Source organism: Apodemus sylvaticus, chromosome 14 (genome assembly GCF_947179515.1).
Source record: "Apodemus sylvaticus chromosome 14, mApoSyl1.1, whole genome shotgun sequence".
NCBI classification, from domain to species: Eukaryota; Metazoa; Chordata; class Mammalia; order Rodentia; family Muridae; genus Apodemus; species Apodemus sylvaticus.
Genome location: NC_067485.1, coordinates 29,809,162 through 29,824,156, shown reverse-complemented (window position 1 = coordinate 29,824,156; position 14,995 = coordinate 29,809,162). Strand labels below are relative to the sequence as shown.

Genomic DNA, 14,995 nt, shown 5'->3' with positions numbered 1-14,995 from the left:
CCTTGCAACTAGCTATACCTGCACACTTGCACATGTGCGCATGTACAGGTATAGGTGTAGGCATGCACGTGCGTACCCACACATGCACACACATACACACACACACACATACACACACATATCTATACACACACACATACACACACATATCTATATATACACACACTCACGCACACACACACACACACACACACACTTTATCAAGTGTGTGAAGGCCTGCTGGAACAATATTCAAATGCCCCTCCCTGCTCTCTGTCTTGTCCCCTCACAGTGCATTCCCCAGAGACTAGTATTCGAGAAGTGAAACTGAACGAACCACCCCTGTTACGACGGGAGAGGAAGAACCTCAGAGGCCTTTTTTTGGGCTGCCTTATCACTGGTCACACACAACCCCTCACCATGAACGGTGTCGCAGCTGCCCTCCTTGTGTGGATCCTGAGTACTCCGAGCAGCAGTAGCCATGGCCAAGAAAAACGTTGGCCCACACACACGGCCTGCAGCAGTGGGGGCTTGGAAGTAGTCTACCAGAGCTGTGGTAAGATCTTATGAAATGGCCGCTTGTGCCTATGGGGAAATTAAAGCTACAGGTGGGTAATACGGGCAGAGGGTTGGTATGGGTGAAGGATGAGGTTATCACAACCCAGTGCTTTTTGCAGCTATGGTGAGTCTTTGAGAGCCAAGGAGAGCCCTTGTGGGAGCTATGAGGAGGGAAGGGTCAGGAAGAGTGGGACAGCCTTCTGGAAATAACAAAGAGAAAAATCAACAGTCTAGATATGGAGTCAGGCCTAAGACCTCAGCCCCTCCCCCCCTGAGAACATGTGATCAGTGATCTTGCAATAAGCCTTTCTTCCCAAATCCTGCGCCTGCTCTGGCTTTCCGCCTCAGCCAGTTTGCAAACTGGGTGAACATCAAGTCACTTTTGTCAGAGTCTCTGTCTGTCAGCCATCCCCTCTAGAGTTCTTGTCAGGCCATACTGCGACACCCATTAAAGCAGCAAGCACTTCAGAAGTAGCATCCAATGCCCTGGTTTCCACAGGGACAAGGGCAGCAAAGGCCAGTGCTGTGGTGTGCCTGTGTCCTGAAGCATGTATTAGAAACTTTAGCCCAGGGCAACTATTTGAGAGGTGGCATATACTGAGACGAGTTCAGCTGGGAGAGCTCTTCTGTTGGCACTGTGAACCAGGACGTCGGAGTGGGTTAGTTATAGAGTCTGAATTGGGCACCTCATCTCACGTTTTCCTTCTGTGATGCTATGGAGAGAAATGAGCCTTCGGATCGATTTCCAATGGCCAGCAGAACAAATGGCTTGTGCAAAGGCAGAAATGATGAAACCTGGAAATCCATAGGGAAGTGGGACAAATGAGCTAATGGCTGTGAAAAGGAGACACTGAGTCCCTGTGTTGGTCCCACCATACACCGAGAGTAAATGAAAGCAACTCTCGAGCAAATGGCTGAGCCCGGATTCTGCCACCCAGCTGTGGTTTCTGGGGTAATTCAATGGATTTTCTTAAATTCCTTTAAAAAGGAATGTTGAAGTGCACTTTAAAAATTAAAAATAAGGGCTGGAGAGATGGCTCAGCAGTTAAGAGCACCATCTGTTCTTCCAGAGGTCCTGAGTTCAAATCCCAGCAACCACATGGTGGCTCACAACCATCCTTAATGAGGTATGACACCCTCTTCTGGAGTGTCTAAAGACAGCTACAGTGTACTTACATATAATAATAAATAAATATTTTTAAAAAATTAAAAATAAGAAAAAGAGACGGACTGGTTGGGTGGAGAAGGTGCTAGCCTCATGATGCTTGCTGTTCTCAGGATAAATGGGAGCTTAGACGGCTGGGGATATGCTCACTTAACGAGTAGGATGGCAGATGGATTGGTTCACATGGACCACTTGGGATTTGATTTTCCAGGACATTAAGCCTCATGTGACTGGCTCTTCTGTGGCTCCCTCAGATTGTAGCCAAGTCTCATGTGTCCTTTCTCTCACCTGGGCAAGAGGCAAGAAGATTGGGCCTGTCAGGGAAAGAACGGGCACCTTACTATCTGGGATCATATGTCTAGGATGCTGCATCTATTTGGAGGTGCGACTTCTCTGCAGAGTAGTTAAATCTCAGAAATAAACCCTGGGCACTTGGAATAAAGGAACAGAGGAGATGAAGTTTTCATCCAGGAAGTGTGGGAGACTCAGCCCAGGAAGCCAAGGGATAACAGCTTTGTGGGAGGGACGTCTCAGAGGCAGATGTCAGTTACCAGGAGACACAGTGATTTGAAGAGAGCAAGGTTTGGATTATCAAATGTTAATTGAAACTTAAAACAATGATAAAAAGTAACTGGACCACATCTCCCATAGGAAGGGTGTGCCTGTGTGAGTTGAGGGCCATGCACAGTGCCTCATTAGCATGATCCTTGCTTTGTAAATGTGTAAATCTGGGGCTAGAGATGCCAGCTAACACTGTAAAGGCTATGGAGCTAATACTGTAGAAACTATACTCCAGTGGCCCAGAGAAGACAAAACACTGAGTAAATATTTGCGGAGTTAAAACACATTGATCACTGGCCTCTCTAAATCCAAAGGCCATGATCTTAACAACCCTGGTGTGTAGAGTTTTGTTGTTGGGCAGAGAGGTACAGAGGAGGATAGAGAAGGAATTTCAGCAGAGAGAAAAGCTTGTATAAAGGCAAAGAGGTATGGCATGACCAGGCCAAGTTCAGGGGGCCGAGAAATGAAGGGAGAGATACAGTCAGAGCTCTAGACAAGGGGCTGCCTGCCTTTGGGTTTGAGGAGCCTCCACTTTGGAACAATCCCTTGGGGAATTACTAGGGGTGTGGGTGTGGCTGGAAATGGCGCTTGTAGCTGGACACCATGATGTTCAAGAAGTTTAAGAAGAAAAGTATGGTCATCATGAAAACCATTCAACAGTCTTTAGACTAAGAGGATTGTGGATAGACTCTAGGGTGAGCAGATAGGCAAGCTGGAGCCTCGGTGCTCTGGCAAGGGTAGTACTCACTCTGTCTTTCTGAATGGCCCTGAGCTTTTGGAGGCTGAATCACTGGTTTGCAGGACAGCTGCCTCAGACACAGGCTACCTGGTGTGACACTCTGTCCAGTGTACTGCTAAGGCAGTATTAGCGCACATCAAGGGCTTCTAGGCTTTTACTATGCACCCGGAAACAGAGTTGCTGAGTTGTTGGGGAGTTATGCTTGGTTTGTCTCTTTTCATTTCATTTGTGATTTTAGTTCTAAGAGGAGGAGATCTTAAACCAGAAGTTGCTTTCTAAAAACAAAACAAAATAAAACAAACAAAAAAAAACCCTTTAAGAGAAAGGGAACATTGAAAGCAGCTTCTAAATGTTTGGTACGAACCAGGAAGCCAGGCATGGTGGCTCATGCCTTGAATTCTAACACTTGGGAGATGGAGACTAAAGGATCTTGAAGTTCAAGGTCAGCCTTGACTTCACAGTGACTTTGAGGCCAGTATGATTATATGAGGCCTGGTCTCAAAAATACAAAAAATAAATCTGACCAGGAAGTAAGCAAGATGTTCCAAAAAGCAGAAGTTCTAACTTATTCAAGTAAGAGAACTGAAAAGAAAAAGAAGAAAGCCAGTGTTGTCATAGTACAAGAACATACAGATGTGTGCATGCCTAGGGATATGACCCCAAAGCCCACTAGTGAATTTATTCATATGAAGCCTCTAGTACACCAAGATATAATGTGGATTATAAAAATACTTACCTCAAGAGAGCTATCAATAGCAGTAGGAGAAATGGGGTGAGTGAAAAAAAAAAAAAACAGTGTTATAAAGAGAACTTGCATCCCACCAAAAAATTTACACATTAAAACCAATGTTCTGACTGTAAGCATGATAACCCTCAGCTGACTCCTGGAACATGTGTGTGTTATAGTTCAAGGGCAAACTGATTCTACACAGTTGCCGTCTAACCTTCACATACACACTATATTGTGGGTAGGCCCACACTCGTGTACACACTCACATACACACTCACACAACAATAACAAAATTTAATGTGTATGTTAAATCCTACTTATAAAATGATTGTATTAGGAGGTAAGGCTTTTGTAAGGCAATTAGAGCATGAAAGTCTAATGTAGAGAAATGGAATTTTTCTTTTACAAAAGAGACCTCCAGGACTAGAAGATAGCTCCAACAACCCAACCCTGCAGGGCACTCTGATCTCGAACTTTCAACCTTGAGAACTCTGAAAAATCAGGATTGTTGTTCAAGCCACTCTGTCTATGGCAGTGTGTCACAGCAACCCAAGTCAAGAGAGACAAGCAAGTAAGGTCAAAACACACATGACAGATGAGTCAGATGAGAGACAAGGACTATGGATCTAGAGTGGGCAGATCTCATTCAAACTGTTGGGGAAAACTCTAGATCCCAGGTCCTTGTTGCTGAGATAGTTGTCCCCAGTCACACTCCAAGTTTCACTCTTTGAATTAAAATAGAACACATGGGGACTGAGGACTCAGCTGAACTGGTAACTTGCTTGCTATACGAGCATGAAGACCTGAGTTCAATGCCCAGAACTCACATAAGCATTCTAGATGTGGAAGTGTAGGCTTGTAAGCCCAGCACCAGGGAGGAAGAGATTTATATTCCCAAGGCTCACTGGCAAGCCAGCCCAGCCTAGTTATTGAGTTTCAGGACAGATGAAAGACTCTGTCTCAAAAATTGACAACAGCTGAGGTTGACCTCTGACCTTTACATACATGCACACACATGGACATAGACACAAACACAACACACATTTATAATAAAATAAAAAAATATATACATATATGCATATATATATACACATATGTATTTATTGTTTCAGGGTTCTGAGGGTTTCACTGGGTTTCTGGGTCACTGTGCTACCTGGGCCTCACTTCCTTGAAAGCTCTAAGGAAACTCCTGTGTTTTTTAGCATGCAATTTTGCTTTGTAGTTCAAGTCTCTTCCTTCATCTCCAGAGGCAGCCCTGTAGCATCCTGTTTCAGTCATCTCATTGCTTTCCTGTGCTGTGGCAAAGCCCTCTACCTCCTTCCTATGAGGACATTTGTATAAGGACCACCTCACAAACACAAGATTCGTAACTGCAATGGCAAAGCCTCTGACCACACACATTAGCATTCATGGGTTACAAATCTAAGAACATGGGTGGTTTGAGTGACCATTTTCAGCTTACTATAAGAGAGACAATATTTTATCTTATAGGGATTCAGTGAAAAGGACTATGGGAAATTTTCTCTTCATATACTACGTGCTTAATAAATCTTTGCTGTTGGTTACTTTATATGATATTATAATCAATACAACAGTGATTCTCAACCTTCTTAGTGTTGTGACCCTTTAATATAATCCCTCATGTGGTGGTGACCCCAACCATAAAGTTATTTCATTTTACTTCATAACTGTCATTTTACTGCTGTCCTGGACTGTGATGTAAATACGTCATATGCCCAGGATATCTGATATGTGACACCCAAAGAGGTTGCAAACTACAGGTTGAGAACCACTGCAATAGAGGCATATCTGCCTATAGGCTTCATAGAAGGCAATTCAAACAAAGAAATGACATTTCCAAAACAAAACAGTTTTCAAGAGGATTGTCAACTGATTCTGAGGTATAAACAATGAGAGAAAATTTCCCCTAAATAACTGGCTTCCTGGATGACATCTCCAAGCAACACCACTGTCCCCTTGGTGCAGTTGAAGGCCTAGAATCAGCACATACTGTAATGAGCCATTGGAGACCCTTCCCTGCTGTAGCACTCAGAGGACCCGCTCATTTTGAAAGTTCAGTTGTCATAGAAACAAATGAGCCATTCACTCCCTAAGAAGTCCTGCGTAACTATTGCTGTTGCGGCTGCTGTGGGGTTTGTTAGTAGTTTCTTCACACGGGTTAGATTGCAGGGATCTGGGTGATAGCTCCTGGCAAAGCTTGAGAACAGGCTCCAAGCTTGCCATTTCACATACTTTTCACACGCTTCGTCATCAAGGAGGCAAAGAAGATACGATCTGTGTCATGTGACTAAATAGCCTCATGTTCCCTTTTGTTTTCTCCAATACTCACAGGCAACCTGGCCATGGAAAGGGTTTTGGGGAATAGTCTGCAGCAGGAGACTGCCCGTAGGCTAAATCACATGTGTGGCTTGTGAGCTAAGAGCTGCTCCATCATTTTTAAAGGATTAAAAAATTCAAAATAAGAATAACACCTCTGTTACTACAAAACATACCTGATACGATTAACTTTAAAAGGAAAGATTATTTTGCTTCATAGAGTTGAGGTTCCAGTCTGTGATTCTTTGTACCCATTACTTTAGGGCTGTGTGAGATGCTTTTACTATCAGGAGTGAAGAAAATAGTATACCACATGAGCAGGAAGTGAAATGGTGCAAGAAGAGACTAGGTCTCTCAGCTCCCTTGGAGGGCATCTCTACACTGGCCTATGGACTTCTATGGACACTATTCCTGGAAAGACTTTTGAACCAAGTCACCAAAGATGACTGACTAAACTAACTGATAACAGACTAAAGTAACAATGCCACCAAAGTCCAACTTAGTGAAGCAATGGGTATTTGAGGGTTATTTACAGGTGTATGGATTACTTACAAGAACAAGGATGACTCAAAGGGAGTTGCATCATCAAAAGCTCACTCCAATACAAGTGAGACTAAAAAAAGCTGGACCCCAAGACCTGGAGGCAATACCACTTGTAGGCAACTTGACAGGTCAGAGCCTTGTCTCCTCAGGAATCCTTACTGCTTATATTATCTTGGAGGATGGAAGGGATCTTGTACATCTGGTAAGTTTCAGGAACTTTCTGAGATTTTTGAGTTGTCTTCTTCCTGCGTCTTAAGGATTTTTCTGAGTCTTAATGAGTTTCCTTCCACAATTAAGCCAATTGTAGGAAATTACTATGCAAATTCCTACTAGGCCCCACCTCTTAAATGTTCTATCACCTATTGTACTGGTTTTGTGTCTCAACTTGACACAGGCTGGAGTTATCACAAAGAAAGGAGCTTCAGGTGGGGAAGTGCCTCCATGAGATCCAGCTGTGGGGCATTTTTTTCAATTAGTGACCAAGTGGGGAGGGCCCCTTGTGGGTGGTACCATCTCTGGGCTGATAGTCTTGGGTTCTATAAGAGAGCAGGCTGAGCAAGCCAGGGGGAGCAAGTCAGTAAGAAACATTCCTCCATGGCCTCTGCATCAGCTCCTGCTGCATGACCTGCTTGAGTTCCAGTCCTGACTTCCTTTGGTGATGAATGGCAATGTGGAAGGTATAAGCTGAATAAACCCTTTCCTCCCCAACTTGCTTCTTGGTCATGATGTTTGTGCAGAAATAGAAACCCTGACTAAGATACCCATTGATAACTCCACATTAGTGAACAAACCTTTGACACATAGGCCATTGAGAGACATTTAAGATTCAAACTAAAGCACTGTGGTACATGAAGACTGCATGAAATTCAAATGTATAAGTCCCTAAATAAAATTTTATTGGCACACAGCTATGTCCATTCTTTTATGCATTGTTGAGGGTTACTCGTGTGTCATAACAGCATTGTTGAGAAGTGTGACCTTGATCACATGCTACACACAGCCTTAAATACTAACCATCTATAGACATAGTTGGCCAAAGGTAGGAAAGAATTTCTTAAGATTGGCACTAGAACAGATCCACAAGTGCTGGATCTTCTGAGTGATTCTAGCAATAGAGTGGCTGGAAATGAACCCCAAAACTACCATGTTAATAAGAAACTTATAGGATTTCTCTCAGAGAATTTTCTTTGTTCTTATAATCTTCCTCTTAAGTATCTAGAGTTCCAGCTTTTGTAAGTCTTACTCAGGTTGGTGTAGGCTTTTCCCATTGCAGCTATTTTAAAATTAATAAGTCACTTAGAATGCCTCACATAACCCTTACAAAAATCCTGGAGATCTCCATTTGTAGATGTGGAAACTGGGGGGCATATATAGTAAGTAAATAAGATAATATGTTAAGCTTAATATAAACCTAAGTATTCCAGCTTCCCTTCTTCTGGAGTTCTAATAGTCAAACATCTAGGAAGAGAAAGAGAAGGAAGGAAATAACTCCAGATTAAAAAACAGATTTTTCTGTCCCCCTACCCCAATCTCCACTCTCTCCATCTCTTTACATAATCAGAATTGGCCCAATTTTGCTATTGTTACACAGCCATCATGGACCTTCAGTAGCTATAGAGGAGGACACTCCCTCCATAACTAACATTTGTAATGATGTATCTCAAGTTACAAGGTTGAACATAGAAATGGCATTCCCCAAATTTAAAAAATGGAGGATTCTTTTACCAGTAAGAGTTATACATTGCCAGTCAGAGCCCTCCTGTGCAATTGGCATATTTATTTCATAAGGAAGCCTATTTCCCATGTACAACAACAGGTTCCCCTGTGGAGCAGTTAGTGAAGAAAAGAAGGATGCTCTGTCTTGGGCAGTGTGTTGTGGGTAATCCCACAGGACCAGCCAGTTCCTGAGAGTTCCCAGAGTCAGATTAGTGCTGCATTTTGGCCTCAGGCTTTACACTTAGAGTTAATTTAATGTCTCCCCTCCTGTCCTCTAAGGCAACCAGCCTCATTCACTTGTCTCAATAGGATTTATAAGTTGTTGACATTTGTTTCAAGTGGGGCAATCTAACTGACCTCCAAAATGTCCCTTAATTATGAAAGTCTAAATCTGGTCACGCACATGTACCTGCATAATCCATCAAGGTTGTCAAACAGGACAATTAATCAGGCTTTAAAAATGCAAAGCAATGCTGGCAAAATCTCCCATAGAATAGAGAGAGGGAAAACTATGAAGGACTTACCCCATAGCTCAGTGTAACAAGACATACAGATAAACTGTTCATCAAAAAGTTTTAAGGTGCCCTGGGAGGTGAGAACTGAGGAAAAGGGGACTTCTTTCTCAGGAATCTGACAATTCTGAAGTAAATGGAGCATAAAACCAATACCAAAGAAACGATATAATAAAATCAAACAGAATCGCAGGCCATATATAGTCATTTAGCCATGATTTCTAATCCTGCAGAGAAAGTAATTTCTCTTAGATTATGCTGTTGTACAATTAAGGAAAATATTGAGAAATGGAGAAAAAGAGAGAAGGGGAGGGAGAGATGGAGGGAAGGAGGGAGGGAGGCAGGCGGGCAGGCGGGCAGGCAGGCAGAGGCAGAGAATATGGATTTCAGGGTGCTAAATTTAGACATACAGGATGCAGGTTGAACAGCAGACTGACCTGGAGCAGAACTAGCTTTGTGGTCAAATTTTAAAACAGATACTGACTTAGAAAATACAACCGATGCAAGTGTTTGTTTTGAAACTAGTAAAAAGACTTGCTGAAGGAGGCTGTCCTTATAGATAGGTTTCTGGGAGGCACCACAGGGACTCTCCAGTGGGCAAGTTTAATGGAAACCACTTAGAAGCCAACCCTGCAGAACAGTGTAAATTCTCCTGAGCACATTCCAAAGAAGATACTAAGTAACCTGGTAAACAGAGGAAAGTAAGCCAGGGCTGCAGTTCTAAAGGGGCCTCTTTAGTAGGCAGGAAATAGGTGTGTTGTGAAAGGCTATGCACTGCCCTTTGCAGCCAAATGAAATCTCCCTGGGCTCCTGGCTCCATTTGTGTTTTGCGAGGAGAATCTTGGGAGAGGCTGAGCTAGGGAAGGCTGTCCTCCAGGTCAGCAGCTGGTTTTCAGAGTCAGCATATCATCAACACCATAGGCAGCATGGGATCCTGGGCATGGCCTCCATCAGGCCTGGGCGGAGAGATGGGTGCAGGGCATGGGACACCAGAGTCGGAGAAAGTGGCCTTCAGTGAAAAGCCCATTGTGAGCTCCATCTGGACAGCTGTGAAGGCACATGCAGCTGTCAGAAGGTGTTAGGATATTGATGGCAGCGTCTCCAGGACACAGAGCAACAGGTGCTCCCTTCAAGACCCAAGCAGGGCAGGGCTCTATACAGGAAGAGAAGGGTGGCTTTCTCAGTGACTTCAAGAACTCTAGGCTTGTGTTCTGCCTTTCCTAGATACCTCTTAAAGTCAGATCTGACCCAGTCACTTTGTGATAGAGAACTGGAAATAGCAAGCAGGTGCTAGAAGTATACAGCAGTCAACCAGGAAGTTGGTGCCTGCACACTCGTATTAGGCTGATGACTGAGTAATGCACAGAAGACAATGTGCAGATTAGGGTGTAGCAGGAGTCCCTTTGTCTCTTAACCTTGAGGATAGAGTGCAAGAACAACCTTTGTATGGTGAGCACAAATGCTGCCCCCTTTCCTGGTAGCTGAGGCCTTTCTCATCCAAGAGGCTTTCATCACGTAGGTGATGATTCAGTCCTTCTATTACTGAGTTTTGAAATGCCCATTTAATCATGTGAGCTCTACCCACACAACTGCCATTCCAATGTGTTGTTCATTTAACAAGTTTTTGCAGATGTACACATTATCCACGAATTTGTCAATGGAATTTCCTTAAGCATTTGGTCGACTACAACAGACTTTTCCTGATTATTTTAAAACATCGAATAGCAGAGGGAGTGTGCACTGACTATTAAAAAATGATTTCACTATGACGTTTCTTAAATTTGTTTCTAAACATTGGCTCCATGGGCCTAATTTTTTTTCATCTTTGTATTGGCACCTACTCATTTTCTCCTCTTCCTTTTCTTTTTTAAATTTGATTGATGTCTCACCAGTGCTGCCTCAATCTCTCAATCCTCCTGTCTCAGCTTCACAAGTAACTGGTATCGCAGGTATAGACCATGGCACCAGTATGATCACTCTCATCTATGAGACTTACGCTTTCTTGCAGTTGTTGGCTATGTATTGGGGTATTTCTTTGTGTATCTAGCATGTTCCAGCTCAGTGAATACATGTTCTTTTGACTTATCTGCCAGTCAATTCTGGGCTCAGTCTCCAGTCATCAGCTCAAGTTCTCTAGACTATAATGCTTCCTGCAACTTGAAGATCTCTGAAGACTCTTCCCACAAACCTTCTTCTACTCTGCCGTTTTCTCTTTTAAAAGTACACTGAGGTCAGCTGGGTCATTGTTTTGCGATTCAGCACTCAGCCATTATCCTGTGCTTGGAAGCTTATGTCTACTGTGGACATCTCAATTAAAAAAGATCAAGGGGTCGTTTAGAGGAGAAGATAGAGCTTGCCTGCCTGATTAAAACTCATCTTTATAAAGCTGAGCTGACTCATGATTAGCATTAAGCTGTCTTTCCTCTTGTACATCCTGTAATTGCTGGTGCCAGTCCAACTTTCTATTGACTTTGGGGAAATGTGTGCTGGGGAAGGACCTCTGAGCCCTGCGTGTGCCAGGCTAGCACCCGGCAGCAAGTGATACCCTTAACACATCTCCTAGAGTTTCAGATGCGACCATTTGAACTGATCCACCCTTCTATTTTTTGCCAAGTCTGTCTGGCTCATTCACAACTCTTTGTCCTCACTCCTACTCATGTTCAAAGATAGAGAAAACTTTGGAGTTCTCTCTGGTCCGTCCATATGGATAAAAGCATTCTGAATTCCAAATAACTGAGACTGAGGCTCTGTGCATACAAAGTGTTCAGGATGTGACCCAGTTTCCTTCCCGTCTTTGTTGTCACTCACGCATGCCTGCTACGTAACCCCTAGAGACGGAATCATGAGACAGGAGATCTCAGAGACGTCAGAATAGCCTTACCAGATTTCATCCAGCACCAGCGGCTTCCTAGTACCATTCCCGCCACTGGCCATCATCAGCTAAGACACTGCGGTGTTCTTCCTGACTGGTACTCTCTCTAACAGACATTGCAGGCCACGCTAGACTGCCTGAAGTAAAGACATGGAGGACACTAGTCTAGATCACCATCACTGCAGTGGATAGGATCTGAGGGAAACGTGTCCGTAGGTGGAATGAGGGGCTGGGCAGCTCTTGGTGATGAGTTCTGTGTCTCCCAAGGTAGAACTGTTGATTTTGGCAGTCTATCTGTAGCTCCTGGTGAAACACTGGGGTGTAGGAAAGTTGTTACTTGGTGACTAATCCTCCCCACACTGCCACCCCAAAGTCTGGCATTTTTCAGGATGGGTTAACCTCCTGCCAGTCCTTCTGATAAGCAAGCCAGGAGCTCTCTTATGGACTGGAATAAGGCCAGGCCCTGAAGAGCCTTGAGGTTTCGATCTAACTCCCCCTTGTTGAAAAGGGTAACCTCTGAGTCTGAAAGGCAGCATTTCTAACTATAGTTGGTCACAGAGCCAATCAATGGACAAACACAATAGGACCCTCCTGGGCAAGCTCAGCCTCCTCTTCAAGCATGAAACAGCCCAGAGAACTCACCCAGTTTCACATCAGAGTTACCAAATAAACCAAGACCAGACCTAAGTCTCAGAAGAACAAAATTTCTTCTTTCAGGGAAGCCCATCTTGTAAAATAATTTGTCCGGGTCCTTTCCTGCCCCAAACCCTTTAAATCATGACGCTTTACAGTTGCAAACAGTCCATGGGACTCACCTCTAATTGAGAAGAACAACAATTTTATAAAAGTACTATAATTGTGGACTTCACATGGAAATGACATGTGTTATTTCCCCCTTTAGTGACACGGTCTAAGACCCCCAAGTTGCAGTCATAGAGTGCTGGCCTCATATGTACTTGGCTTTTTCTACACATGAATTCCTATGACAAAGATTAATTTATAAATAGGCCCAGTAAAAGCAACAACTAGAGACCAGTAATAAAATCATTTTAACAACAACACATTCTAATTAAATTGCTACCATCACTACTCTTGCACGTTAGGGGCATTACAAAATAGAATAACAGTCATTTGACTACAAAACACCCAGATTCTGTGACAACCTATCTGATAACTGAGATGGCCACACAGTGACTGATCTGTGAGTCCCTCATACAGGGTGGATGTGCTGCACACGGGTGAGACAGAGTGGGATAGCGTGGGAGTTCACTGTGCGTGTACGATTTACAGTTTAGAAATGGCTCGCTTCTAGAACTGTCCATTTTAATATTGTTGGTTCATGATGGCAACAAATTGCAAGCCATTAAGCTGCAGATGGTGAGCAGCTACCGTATTTTTCAGAGTGTCAGAGGGGGAAATGCTTGTTTAGAGAAAGGGCTGCATCTTCTGTGACAGGAACCTCCCTTGGGAACCTAACGGCTTAAAGTAAACACACACTGTGTCAGGGGAGAGCTGTGAAAGTTATTACAGTGACTTGGGCCCTTAAGCCTGAAAGTGTGACTTCAGAACCTGCGTCTCTGTTCCTTTCTCCATTTGTGGAAATGCTAGCCATAGACAGCCAACCCCAGGCATCAGACAAATAACCAAAGGCTGCCCCAACCATGCCCTCCACTAGGGTCATCTACTTTGGGTCTGAATCCCTGGGAGGAGGGTGTTCTAAGAGGGAGAGCAAGTCCCAGGCAGACCCACACTGAGTTGTTTGGGACCCAAGAAGAGGAGTGGACAAAAAGGTCATTTCCAATGGCAGAAGTGGCTTGTCCACCTCACATGTGGATTAAATTTTGACTAGATAATTTTGACAAATAAGTGTTGGTGTTTTCGGAACATACTTGAGGAGAAAACTGTCACTTTTAAGTCATTTGGTCCAGGGTCCCACCAAAACTGTGTCTGAGATTTCAGAAGCATCGAGCAGAAGGAGACGGCAGCCCCTCTGTGGGTTGTCTGAGGGAGAGCTTTCTCTTCCTGGGACAGTAAGCCTCAAGAAAGATGGCAGGAGCTTGAGGGAAAGCTAGGCTGTTGTAACTGCTGCTCTCCTGCTAAGCCAGGAGTCCATATTTCACCTCTGTCAGAGTTGGTGGAGCTAAAGTCAGAAGCACAAGGGCCATGGATTCTCATCGCTTCCTCAACTAGAGATAATTTGACGTGGTGCCTTTTTCAGATGAACAAAGGCCAGTCAGCCCAGTTATAGGAGGAAGGATGCTAAGCCAGGATGTTCCTAGGTTGGAGGTATTACATGCCTTTTCAACTTCTGCTGAGCTTATAAGGCTATGTCACCATCATTAAAAAGTTTATGTCTGTATCTAATGGGAAGGGGCTAATTGTGATTTACAATGTGAATTCTTGAGCACCCGCCTCATTCCCAATGGGACTCTAATAGTGATCTCCATCTAACAGCTATATAGAACAGTGAGGTCTGTGGTGTCTTATTTCCTAAATTTTCAAGAGAAACCAAGACCTAACCCACAGACACAATATCCTAATGCACATATATGGGAAACAGTCTGGTTCTGAGCATGATGTAAATCAACAAAACATACCTGGAAGCCACAAACAACACTGAGTGCCACCCTCTGCTAGAGAGGGAAGGGTTCAGAGGGGTCATGCCCTTCTACACCACTCCCTCCTTGCTACCCACAACTCTGAGGTCTGCACAGCATTTCAAAGAGTACCTCAAGACCAGTTTGACCATCACATCACCCTTTGTGTTAAGCAAGCTTCCACATGAATCCTCTAAGGGGTTGAAACATAAAATAGCTCTGCATCCCCTCATTTAGTTAGCAGTAACCTCACCAGCCCAACCTCCAAGTGATCAAGTCTATCTAGTTCATGTTGGTTCCGTTTAGTATCAATTTTGACCCAGGTCTATTAAAAATGCTTCTTGATACGTACAAATGTCATTAAATTATATTTTTTTGTTTTAATTTTAAAATTAATTAATTCTTTGACAGTTTTGTGCATGTATACAATACATTCTGGTCACACTCAGTCTGCCCCTCTTACTCCTGCCAATCCCCACCAACTCTCTCTCCTCCCACTAAGACCCCATCCAATTTTCATACCTTTTTGGGTTGGCTTCATAACCCACCAGGTTGAACCAGAGCCACTCCAGTAGGCAGGTAGGCACAGCGGTGAAGCTCTCCACTGGAGCATGACTAATTCACCCAGAGCTACCATTACTGAAGACAATGATTTCCTCTTCTAGAAGTCTGACCACTGCTAATTG

The 14,995-nt window shown here is 43.8% G+C and overlaps 1 protein-coding gene across 1 annotated transcript in view; it reads left to right on the top strand.

Moving 5' to 3' along the window:
* The first annotated feature begins 326 nt into the window (after positions 1-326).
* Positions 327-14,995, top strand: part of Ly86 (lymphocyte antigen 86) — a 63,108-nt gene continuing 48,439 nt past the window's right edge. Inside the window, exon 1 of the mRNA XM_052156700.1 lies at positions 327-535. Coding sequence (XP_052012660.1) covers positions 400-535 — 136 coding nt within the window. The 5' untranslated portion in view covers positions 327-399. The remainder of the gene's footprint in view (positions 536-14,995) is intronic.